The sequence below is a fragment of the Lepidochelys kempii genome, chromosome 9 (genome assembly GCF_965140265.1).
Source record: "Lepidochelys kempii isolate rLepKem1 chromosome 9, rLepKem1.hap2, whole genome shotgun sequence".
Lineage (NCBI taxonomy): Eukaryota > Metazoa > Chordata > Testudines > Cheloniidae > Lepidochelys > Lepidochelys kempii.
This window is the reverse complement of record NC_133264.1, coordinates 50,916,046-50,928,064: the sequence shown is the minus strand read 5'-3', so window position 1 is coordinate 50,928,064 and position 12,019 is coordinate 50,916,046. Positions and strand designations below refer to the sequence as shown.

General features: G+C 51.3%; 1 protein-coding gene across 1 annotated transcript; it reads right to left on the bottom strand.

Moving 5' to 3' along the window:
- Positions 1-757: 757 nt before the first annotated feature.
- Positions 758-12,019, bottom strand: CRYGS (crystallin gamma S). Its single transcript, XM_073360342.1, has 3 exons — positions 8,561-12,019; positions 5,489-5,731; positions 758-1,117 (listed from the first exon to the last, which is right to left on the bottom strand). The coding sequence occupies exons 1-3, from the start codon at positions 8,579-8,581 to the stop codon at positions 845-847; spliced, it is 537 nt and encodes a 178-aa protein (XP_073216443.1). The 5' UTR covers positions 8,582-12,019; the 3' UTR covers positions 758-844.

The following is a 12,019-nucleotide window of genomic DNA, read 5'->3' as shown; positions in this document are numbered from 1 at the left end:
CTTGGGTAGGTGGCCAGTCACCATTCATTCACGCAGCTAGTGCCAGTCCCCCAGTTCCATATCCCTGTGGCCAGCTGCTCCTGCCACTCACAGCCCGATCCTTGGGCTGCATGTGCCTGCCTCCAGGTGAGGGACCAACTGTAGCTGCAGCCATTGGAGCGAGTGACAGGGGCCCTCTTTGGAAGCAGGGCAGGTGACTGAGGCCAGGAACTGAATACACAGGCCCCCAAAGGCCACCCCCAGTTGCATGGCCATGGAGAATCAGGCCTGGGGCACTGGGAGCCAAGGCTCCCAGCAGGACTAGCCAGGCAGGGGCTGGCACAGGGCAGGGAGGGGAGCACTGGTGCCACGGGGAAGGGAGAGGCTGGCACAGGGTGTAGGGTTGCCAACTTTCTAACTGCACAAAACCAAACACCCTTGCGCTGCCCCAAAGCCCCTGCCCTGCCCCTTCTCTGAGGCCCCACCCTTCAGCCCCCCTCCCTCCATCGCTTGCTCTCCCCCATCCTCAATCACTTTCACTGGGCTGGGGCAGGGGGTTGGGGTGTGGGCTCTGTCTGGGGGTGTAGGCTCTGGGGTGGGGCCAAGGATGAGGGATTTGGGGTGCAGGAGGGAAGAGGCTGGCACAGGTCAGGGAGGGGAGAATGGTAGCAAAGGTCTAGCCCCTAGCAGGAGTGAGGGGTGGCTGCAGGGTGCACCCAACCAGGGCCTGACCACCAGAGCCACACTGATTGGAAATAAGCAGGACAGGGAGCATTGCCTCAGCCACTAGCTTTATTCACAGACTCCACTCAGTTTCCCTGGCAAAGCAGGGGTGTCAGCCCCCGCCGGGGAGCTGCCCCACCCCTCACTCTACAATGCAGCGGAAGGACTGGACAGTGGGGGACACAGCCCCCCAATCAACGGGCTTGCGGTACTCCCCCTTCTCCAAGAGGTACTGCCTGCCCCGGAAGTTGGGGTGCTCATAGAATACCCAGGCCCCCTCCAGCACTTTGCAGGCGTTGATTTCCCGGATGCGGAACTCGTCCAAGACCGAAGGGCAGTCCTCTGTGGATTCGTACATCTGGCCACCAAAGTCCCCCTTCTCAAAGATCTGAATACGGTGCTGGCCTCCACTGGACTGAAACAGGAGATAGAGAGTCACACGTTGCTGGGCACAGCAGCACAGTTCAAGCTCATTCTCCTCTCGCTATAGAAACTGCCAGGCTGAATCGGACAGGAGTCCAGCATCCTGCCTCTGGCAATTGCCAGATGCTCCAGAGAAGGGTAAAGGACTCCACAACAGGCGGATGTAGGGTAATCTACCTCCCAAGGTTTTGTCCTAATCCCTGGTAGCTAGGGATTGATTTACACAGTAGAGCAGGAGGTTCTGTTTCCCTCCCAGAACTCCGAGTAGCATCAGCTGTTATACCACAACCCCCTTGCTCATTGCGCTCCTGTGCAAGCTCCTTCTTCATGTCCCAGTGGCTTTGGATGGAGGCTGCACGATGCTGCTGGCCATGGAGACCCTGGCTTTGCATGGGACTGTGCTGTTTATGAGCATCAAAGGTGGACAATTAAAGGGGCCTCATTATGCTTGAGAGGCAAGAAACCTCCCTTCTCCCCCTCTCCCCCCAACTTCGGGGAATGCACTGATGGGAACATAGTGACTAGGAGAGGATAGGGGGAGGGGGAAGAGGTAGCTCCCAGGCGTATAAAATACAGGCCCGACCAAAACAATCAACTGGCTTTCCAGTTCACCTGAGTTAGTTTATTGCTCCTCAAGGTGCCCTTGGGCTCCCCCAACCCGTCTGGAGTTTATTGCTGTGCCAGTACCAGCTCCTCCACTGCCCAGAGGCATTAACACGTAAGCATGGCCCTGCAGGCTCAGAGGGTCTGATTCTCCCCTGCTTTACACCTCATGTAGTCACTGGCCCATCTGCAGACAGTGCCAGATGCTGCCACCCTGCTATGCCAGCGTTAGGATCCTCGGGTGGAAGAGACTGGATGAGGGGCGGGGCAGGGCAGACCCAGGCTCAAGGGGGCAGAGCCAGGGCACTGCTGATGATGGATAAGAGATGCACTTTGGCTGGCACCAGCTGCACTTCAGTGTTTTAAACTGATTCCCTCTGTGGGGGAGGTTGACTGATGTAACCCTTCCGGTGCTGCAGGTTTCAGAACTGGAGCTGCTGTGTGGCCCAGGGCAGTAAGGAGTCAATGAGATGGTGACAGCCTGTACTCGCATTTCACGTGTACAAGACATTATATTTGCTGAGATTTCAAGCACTGAATAGCCTTAAGCGCTACAAGAGTGTTAATTTCCAGCTTCCTGTGCAGCCTGGCCCACCTCATCCCTCCCTCCCTGGTCTGTTACCAGCACCAGCCTGAATGCCACCATTTCCCATAGGGGTGATGAATTGCCTCTCCTCAGGGCAGCCTGTTCCTCTTGCCCTCCCCACCGGAAAGGAACGCTTCACTGCTGCCTTGGATGCGCTGGAGTCCCATGCCCATGTGGGGAAGTTTCCTATAGCTCACACTCATCTAATACCCCCCTAGCTGAGTGCCCCCATCAGCTGGCTCTTTCAAGCACCGATCACAGTTGAAAGCAGTCACATACCGCTACAAGGCCTTGGCATAGGTGAAGGCAGCATGGGAGGCCAAAGACTCTAAACCAGGGCACAGCTGACTGGGTTAACAGTCAGAATTACAAGTTAAATACTTCCACCCAGTGTTTAATTATAGAATATCAGCAGGGCTCTACCACTGTTAAAGCAAGCGGGAAGGGGCAGCTCTTTGAGACCAGTGGTAGGGGAGGTGCTGTCCTCAGGGGCCCACCCAGCTGTTCCAGAGCCCCTTAGAAGAAGGTATGCTCTGGCTAGAGAATGCTGGAGCAGCTGCTCATGCCCCAGTCCTGCCTCTAGAAGATGGAGGCATGCAGTGTTTAATGAGTTAGATTTCCCTCCTCTGGCAGGGGCAATGCTCTGGACACTAGCTGGCTGGACACTGGTTTATCATCTCTTAGTTTACAGTTATTGGTTGCTACAGGGCATCACTGTTAAGCACACCGATTGCCTGCAGCATTACGCTGAGACATGGCCCCCGCACCTGCTCCGTGACCTGCGTTTTTAGGGATGTTCTTTATTCCATACTTAATAGTTCATAGGGCAGCTGAACTACAGAGCTACAAAGCAGCATTTGATCAGTTAAAAACATTTCCAACCAAAACATGCAGGATGATGCAAAGGGGTGCTCTATACCATCAGTGAAACACTGCTGAGCTGCGTCCCTTTCAAAATCAGCTTTGGCCTGTACTTTTGATGCTCCTGGCTTTTATTCCCTGCCAGTGGAGAGGGTAACATAAATGCCAGCAGCAGATGAAAGCTTCCCTGCTCTTCACAGGCTAGTCATGGCAATGGGTTCCTCATGCCAGCAGGCAGAGCATAAGTGGCAAAGCCTTCCTTTAAAAGAAGGGCAAAAAAGCCAGCCAAGCTCTGTGCTCTCCTTTGATAGCCATGGGAGCTTTCAGTATAGACTGAGGAACGGGGATGCCCTGGGAAAACTGCCTGCACGTCACTTAGGGTCCCATGTGCCTGTACTCAGGGGTAGACACCTTAATTACCCTGTCACACCCTGCCAGCCTAAGTGCCAGGCTACCCCACATTCCCTTCCTCTAAACTTCTGGAAGGGAACCAGCCTTCCCGTCCACCTTGTGTCAGCTGTTTCTTTCGCACCACTATTGAGCATTCTCTGCCCCTTGCTGACTCAGCAGGTTGCCCACAAGGTGAGCTGGTGTCAGCACAAGCTGCAGGATAGAGCTCACTTCCACTCCTGTGTAAGAGCGGGTAAGCATGGATTCCTCAGTGAAGCAGGGGCACTGCCAGTATTCCAAAGGCCAGGCCCTATGCTCTGCGAGTGCTAGCAGGAGCTACTTAAATGCTTGGATGGAGCAATTTGCAACCAGGGTAGAATGAGAAATCTTAGATCCAATGTTCCTGCATTTAGTGCAGGTGCCTGAGGTGAGACTGTGCTTAAAATTCCCCTTTTGTACTCTCTAGTCTTGGGCAGTTGAGGGACTGCTCCCCATGCTCTGCTGAAGTTCCTGAGAAGCAAGAACAGCCCTCTGTGAGCTGGAGCTGTTCTTAGGAGCCATTTCCACCCACTTCATTGCTCCTTTCTGCCTCCAGCATGGGGCAACGGGGACTCTCCCCTCGACGAGTAGGGGACGCTGCCCTCTACTAAAAGTCTTGTATCAAAATGCAATTGGCTTTATTTAACATCCTCGCTGTCCTTCCCAGCCCCTGCTACAGACAGCGAGCTCCATCCATGCAGGCCACACACACGTCATGAAACAGCAGGAACTTTGACTGAGTGAAAGGGATGGAGCCTGTGTCCAGCTGAATCAATGGGGAAAGCAGGCAGCATGCTGACTTGTATCTCCAAACATACTCTGAATCCCTAGGAAGAGGGGGCAAGTGGTTTTGTTTTCAATCAACTTTAACTAGGCAGATGGGGTGGGGGATTTGTGCACAGGCAGGCACCTGCAAGCCCTCACCAGCAGAATGCTCCTCGGGGAACCATCCCCTTACCTACACCCCACCTGTGGGGGTGGGGGACTGAGCTACTGCCTGCCAGCCAACTCCTCTCTCTAGTGCCAGTCGCACTGAAACTGAACGAGCAGGAGATCAGTTCTAGAAGGGAGCGGAGTGGGAAACAAGCTACAGAGGTTCAGACAAACGCAGGCTGGCACAGGCCGTACAGCGGAGATTCTCTAAAGCAACTGAGTGGGGAGCACAAATCCCAGGGATGGAAATTCCTAGGGGGCTTGTGCCCCTAACTGACATAAGTGCTTAGGGAAATGTCACCCTGTGTACACACCAGCTGCTGCAAGCTGCGTCTGCAGGGAAAAGGAGCAAGGAGAGTAGAGGAGCAAACTCAAGAAAGCAGGGTACAGAGTAACCACCTCCCCTGTATAAATTCCAAACCCCAGCTGCCTAGAAGCAAACTGCAGCAATGTTATTTCCAAACAAAATTACACCGACACCTCAATTGTTAGAGGTATCCACTGAAACTTACCTACAACCTGCCCAAAGCAAACTGCTGTTCTCACTGAAAATCAGTGGGGGAGTTTCTCTTTATCTGTTGACATCAAATTTCTTTGCCCCACTTCACAGGGCCATGGGGAAGCTCAGAGCATTTCCCTCTGTTATGGATTAGACTGAGCTGCAGCAGCATTTCAACAGAACTTCAGCTACGTACTACATGAAAACACTGCAGCTTTCCTGGGAAGGTTTTCTTACTCTCCCGGCCTTCCCAGGGTTATGGTTTGTTCACTTGCCCCTAAGATTGCAACCTTCTGATGATGCAGAAATTGTCCCATGTGACCTGTTGGAATTCTGTTACCTCATTCTCAACTATATCTAGGAATATCCCACCCGTGTGTTACGGAGGAGGAGCAGCAGCAACACGTGTGCTTTGGGGGAGACTGGGGAGAGGAAGGGAAGGTCAGACTTACTAAGTGAATGGCTTTGCATGAGCTGAGGCGGTCATTAAGGCCCATCCAGCGCTGGTACTCGGGGTACTCGCCGTGGGTCAGAACGAACATGTTCCCTGCAAAGTTAGGCCGCTCATAGACAACCCAGGCACCCCCCTCCACTCGGATGGAGTTGCAGCGGCTTAGGTAGGTGTGAAAATCAGGGCAGTCACTGTCACACTCATAGCGACGGCCCTGGAAATGCTTTTCTTCGTAGAAAGTGATCTGAAACACAAGCAAAGCAGAGAGAGGGGAGGTTCCTTCTCCCAAACAGATGGTGACGGCTCAGTCGATGGCTCTTGGGCAAAAGCAGCGAAGAGTCAGGCTGAGGGGGTGAGAACTGCAAGTGCTGTCACTGAAGCAAGCATGTGTTAGTTGAAACTGCACCATTTGAACAAGGCTGACTCCTTAGCTACTGCCTTTAACATAAAGGCGCATCATTAACCATGAGCAGTTAAAGGGGACTGCCCTGGGAAGAAATGACAACGCTTAATATTATTAGAATGGTTTGAATGACATTCAAAAAAGTTGCAATAAAAAAAATTGGGGTGGGTGGAGAGGGAAGTGTTGCTTTGGTTTAAATTGCGTGCTGTGGGCCCAATCCTGTGACGCCTCATGCCCACCAATAGTCCTTAGAAGAGCGAGTAGCCCGAGGGAAGGCTAGCTTTTGTAACAAGAACTGCAGGGTTGGCACCACTGTTTGCAACCCAAACGCCACAGTCCTGTTCTAATTTTGAAGAATGAAACAGTCTGTTTTAATTGGCCACGCTAAGGGAAATGCAAAAAGTAAACAAACCATCGAGAGGGAAAAAGTTAGTTTGGTTCACATCAATTGTCATTTTAATTATTTCTGGGATGGTTAGCAACAGAGGTAAAGACATTTAGGCTCCAGTCCTCCAAATACTGTGTGAAAGGGCTACTCGTGTGCTTTAAAGCTAAGCACGTGCATGTTTGCATAATCGGGCCTTATCTATTAACTGCATGATTTTCCCTTTCATAGTTCTCAGAGTCTCTATGTATAACACACAGCAGCCTGTTTCCACATCCTATGCTATAGTGCCATAACCTGGCCATCTTTTTTTTTGCCACTGAAACAAAGTTTCAGAAGTGAAATTTGTAAGATACATTTGACTTCCCTAATCAAAGTTTTGTAGTCAGAGAGAACAATTCACTGCTCCTGTTTGCAGGCTGTTTCCCATCCCCCTTCAAACATGATCACAAAGAGAACTGAGAACCCCTGAAGTTTATGTCCACAGGGCAAAGAATGGACTAACAATAAACATCAGTATGTTTAGTCTTAGTGAAAAGAGCTCATAGGAATGTGTAAGGAACACGCTCCTCCCCAGGAGCCCTCTACTAAGCTCCTTCACTGCAGGTGGGCACAGATCATTAGTTCAAGTGAGATGTCTCAGCTCTAACCAGCAGGGAAGTGGCACAGCAGGGAATTGAACTCGGGTCTCCCGAGTCCTAGGCAAGTGCCCTAACCACTGAGCCATCCTGCCTCTCAGAGGACACTAGAGTCTCCTGCTCCACAGAGTTTAAGTTACATTAGCAAAGCAGTGAGTGAACCTTTGTCCTTGATCTTTAGTCAGTTACTGTCCGCCAGCAGGCTCAGCCCCAACACCACCAGCTGTCAGACAAAGCACCTTTCCCCCTGCTTAGAAGAGCTTAGGTTCCAGAGGTGAAGTAAGTTCTACATGAGCAAATTCTTTTGCCCACCTGATACTGGGGCAGATCTCTGCCTCCCTGCAGTGCCCCATTCTCATGCTGCGATGGGACTCAGAGACAGGAGCGGATGACAAGAATATTATTGCACAGCACGTCTGTGCAGTGTCATTGTGCCCGTTTTACATACGGGCACACAGAGCAATGAAGGGTCACTCCAGCGTGTCCCCCAGTGGGAGCAAGAAGTTCAGATTTTGGCTGTATGCCCAGGGTCACTCAGCGAGGCAGCACACAACTGGGAACCAGCACCCAGGCTCTCAGTCTCATGCACTTTGATCCCTAGGCAGAACATAGGGTTGTGAGCTACATCCCTGTCTGGTTTAAACCTGCTAGGAGTCCAAAGTGAAGTCAGTGGGAAAGCTGCTCTCAACATCCCTGGGTACAGTACTGTAGTCTGAGGGTAGGTCTACCCAGCATTTTGGAGCATCAGACTTGGGCTTGCCGGGCTCACGCTAGTGCTCTAGAAATAATGGTGCAGACAGCACTTTGAAGCCGCAGCTCGGCTAGGGAAGGGTGTGGGCTTCAGAGCCCTAGTGGCTCCTTCAAAGCACTGTCTGCACAGGTATTTTTAGAGTGCTGGCACAAGCCCTGCTAGCCCAAGTCTGTCACCCTGGGCTGGGAGGCTCACTCTAAACATACCCTGAAGAAGCTCAAGTGTCTGGGCAGTGCCCTCTTTGGCAGTATTACACATTTCACACAACTGGTCTCCCCCCGCCTGTGATCAGAGTCAGGCATCAGCATCCCAGCAGCCATGCTGTGCTTCCTTCTCGACAGCCTGACTATGGAGCATACACTGGTGCTGGCTGCTAGCTTTGGAACTCAGATGCTTTGCAGACACTCAGGGCATCTTCCCGCAAGCTTGCCACTCTCTTCACGGCCCAGCAGCTCTCCCCAGTAAGACACCGAGGAGAGCATGAGGCACTGGGGCACATTTGAAAGTCTCCCCAACAGCCACAGCATTCGCCTCCCACCTCCGCTCTCCTGATGTACTGTAGTAGAAAGAGAAATATCCAGTGTGAAGAAAAAGGGAGGAAAGACCATCTTTGTCACTCAAAATACAGCCCTGTATTTTAAATAGTCATTTTATCTCTCTGAGCGAGCTTTCGGTTTGAAAAGCTCCTGTCCCCAGTGGAAAAGCCACATACATTTTTGAATCACTTGCTTTTTATTCATTGATCTTCTTTCAGAGAATTAACAGACTATTCTACCACTGTGCTAAATTCTGCTCTATTACCCTAAGCTCCTGCTACATTTCTGCCATGTTTGTAAACAAGAGCAACTTCCTAAGTTGCATCTTGTCCCCTCAGAAGGATACACAAACAAACTTACCCTGGTTCCTGTTTTGGACATTTTCCGTTCTAGACACTACACCCCAATTACTGCAGGAATTCCAGAAGCAACTGCAAAGGGCCAGAATCTGGGAGGCCCTTTTTATAAGGCTCCTTTTGTACCAGACATTCGCTTTGTCATGAAAATGGGATCCAAGAATTAAATCAGTGATGCTAGGGCTAGGGATTGTTTCTAGAAAAGCAAACAGGATTAGGGAATAAAGGGAGGCTTCATTGTACGCTTTATTTTTTTGCTATTGCATCATCAGGGCAGAATGGTCTGCTGAGTCAGAACACCAAAACAGTCCAACCAAGAAGCCTAGGGGGATGACACAGTTTGGCTGCTCTCTCTGCTTTGAACATTCCAATAAAAGACCACCGCCGACTAGGATCCAAGGTTCCGAGGTCCTACGTCCCTCTGTAAAAAGGAACCAAGCCTTGTGAGAGGACATTTTCTAACTGTTGCAAGGTGCAGTGGGGAGATCATAAACACATGCTCAGCTGAAAGGTGGGAAGAGAGCTGGAGAGAATGGCCTCTGCTTAGAGGACACTATCTGAAAGCAAGTAACAGGAACGTCTGTGCAGCAGTGATAACACTGAACTGGGGCAGCGTGGCCTAGTGGATAGAGCATTGGACTGGGACTCATTCTATACCTGGCTCTGCCGGTAGTCTGCTGGGTGACCTTGGGCCAGTCACGTCTCTCTGTGCCTCAGTTTCTCCATCTATAAAATGGGGAAAGAAATACTGACCTGTGTAGAGTGCTTTGAGATCTAGGGATCTCTAGGTAAGACCTAGGGCATTATTTCTATAGCACCCTCCATTTGAGGGGCTCAAACTGCTGTTAAGAACATTAACAGACATACCCGAAGGAGGGATTTTTATCCCCATTTTACGATGAGGAACGTGAAGCACAGAGGGATTAAGTGAGGTGTCCACAGTCCTACAGGAAGGACATGTCAGAGTCAGGTACATCCTCCTTAGGGACACCCTTACACTGACGCGATGCACTGGGCTAGGTAAATACTTACCACAATCAGAGCGGGGCACAAAGCATGGAACACAGGGGTGCAGATGTCTGTGCCCCCAGAAGTCACTCTGTTATAACTATAAACACCTCTCCAGCTATTGCTGGCACCACTCCAAAGGCTTAGAGAGACAAAGACAGCAGATGAATTTGGCAAGCAGCGCCTGAACCATTCCGCTGTTATTTCAAGTCTGTCAGAACGGATCCATTTCATCCCTTTGATTCCACACGCTGCCGTCTAAACCAGCACACCTTTAAACCCTGCCAACTCCAGAGGCACCCTGGGGCCAATAGGTTGAACTAGATATCTGCCCAATGGCATTCCATTCTCCTTCCTGCCTAATCCTTTAAGTATCAGGGTCTGTGGCTTACACACACTGGTTTTCTGCTAGCATATGAGGCCACTCACCACCATTAATCCAAGAGCTGTTTATGAAGATTCCACCATCCAGCCTAGGACCCAGCTTCCACTGAAGGGAGCTACAGTGGCTCGGTATATTAATCCCAGAACTGGATTCCCTTTTGCTATCCCACGTCCCCCATTTAAGTGCTGAGTAGGTGCACATCAGAGCCAACACCTCCATTTCTTCCCTGGGCCTAGGACAGACTTCCACTTGGGGAGGGGGTGGGGGGAGGGCAAGGGATGGGGGAAAGGGAGTTTGCTTGAGTAAGTTGTCCTATGGGGGACAAAATTGTGACATTACAAAGCTATGAGAGTCTGTTGCCAAATTAGATTTTAATCATCATCCTGCAAATGTTTAAGACAGAATCATCATCACCACTTTGGATAGGATAGTAACCTGAGGGTGTAGCTGGGTTTGTCCCACACCTCTAAGAGCCACGTCCAAGTCTTACCTTCACTTGTTACTCAGGCAAAACAAATGCCCACTGATGGCTAGGAGAGTTTTGGCTGAACACCAGAAGGCTAGATCAGCTGCTGTCAATCAGACATCACTCCTACACTGAAGTCAACGGAGCTATACCAATTTGCACCAGCTGAACATGTGGCCCCACTGTCTCTCCTCAGACCATACCTCAACCCCCTTCTCCCTCCCACTTACTGGCTCCAGGAGCCTTCTGGAAATGCTGACTTATGCATGCATAGTTCCAGATGTCATCGAGGCTAGCACATCAGATCCTTTTATTTTCCTTGTGCTCCACACATTTGGTTTCTCTGTTTCACATTTGCCAGTTGGGTGGTTCAGATAAACATCTCACTATGTTGCATGCAATCAATCACGCAGCAGCTTACCTCGTTTGCCTCACTAATTGTGACCTGGTCACTCAGACGTACCCCACAAGCCCCTGGGTCAGCTGACTCGAACGTGAGGGGCATTCGCTGAGGGGCTAAAAATTGCAGCGTAGACTTCAAGCTCAGGCTGGAGCCTAAGCCCAAATGCCAAGCTGACTCAGGCCAGCCGTGGGTTAGTTTTTATCCCCATGTGGACATACACTTGGAGACTGGTTGTCTTGAGAGCAGGAAATGAGGGTGAGACCCACTCCTGCTGATTTTCAACTGTGGGAAGCTGAAATATTGATGACAAGAAACGCTGCTCAGATCAAACTACTGTCATGTCAGGGATGCCATGGCTGATACTATACTCACTGACCTCCAGGACTGAGATGTCTCACCCACTGTTGCTAAGGGAATTAACGTTCCCCCCCCACATGAAATATGACCACGTTTATATGTTATTAGAGCATCACAGGAGCTAGAACCGTAGGTGGCTAGTGAAAATATTCTTTGTGGTGGGAAGAAATGAGTCAAAACAGTCGGATGCTGCTCTCCAGTGCATGTGTGCAGGTTGCTCTCTCCATCCCAGCCTGTGTGCAGGGGAGGGCTGGGGAGCAATAGGAGAGTGAGCCCCCCTCACACGCACAGGGCTGAGCCTAGCTCTCCACTCTGGCCTGTTGACTCTCAGGATTCACAGATTTGCTGTGGCAGGCTCTTCTAAATGGGAGGGGGATGAGTGGGGGGGCTGTAACAGGAGGAGGTTTTGTGAGGCTTGAGTTTATTTGGGGCAGGAGGACAACGTTGGGTGGGGGGTTATTTGGGAGCTGGATGGCTGTGTCTGGCTCCTTTCTCTGCAGCCCCTTCCTTCTTGCTCACTCCTGCCCTGCCTGGCACCAACTCCAGAGCCAGTTCTGCACCCAGGCAACAGCTGAGAGGGCCTTGCCGCCACCACACCAGCACTGGGCATGGCTGCACTCAGGAGGGACTCTGCACCACGCGGGGACCTGGCACACCCTTCTTGCTGCTGCCTCTAGCGACTTTCCTGCTTGTCCTGCTACTTGGCAGGCAGGCAGCTCCGTGCCAAGCCAGCTTGGAACTGCCAGAGGCAGAGCTTCACCCACTGAGCTGGGCTAGGGTTGCTCAGATCTGGGGGGCTGAGCCCCCTCAATCCTTGGCCACCTCATTACTGAGAAATCTTTTC

What these genes read in the sequence shown, in the direction of transcription:
- CRYGS (XM_073360342.1), bottom strand. Translation starts at nt 8,581, where the DNA reads ATGTCCAAAACAGGAACCAGG. An exon ending in TGTCCAAAACAGGAACCAGG is followed by an intron (nt 5,732 to 8,560) that starts GTAAGTTTGTTT and finishes CTTGTGTTTCAG; the next exon opens with ATCACTTTCTACGAAGAAAA. An exon ending in CATGCAAAGCCATTCACTTA is followed by an intron (nt 1,118 to 5,488) that starts GTAAGTCTGACC and finishes CTCCTGTTTCAG; the next exon opens with TCCAGTGGAGGCCAGCACCG.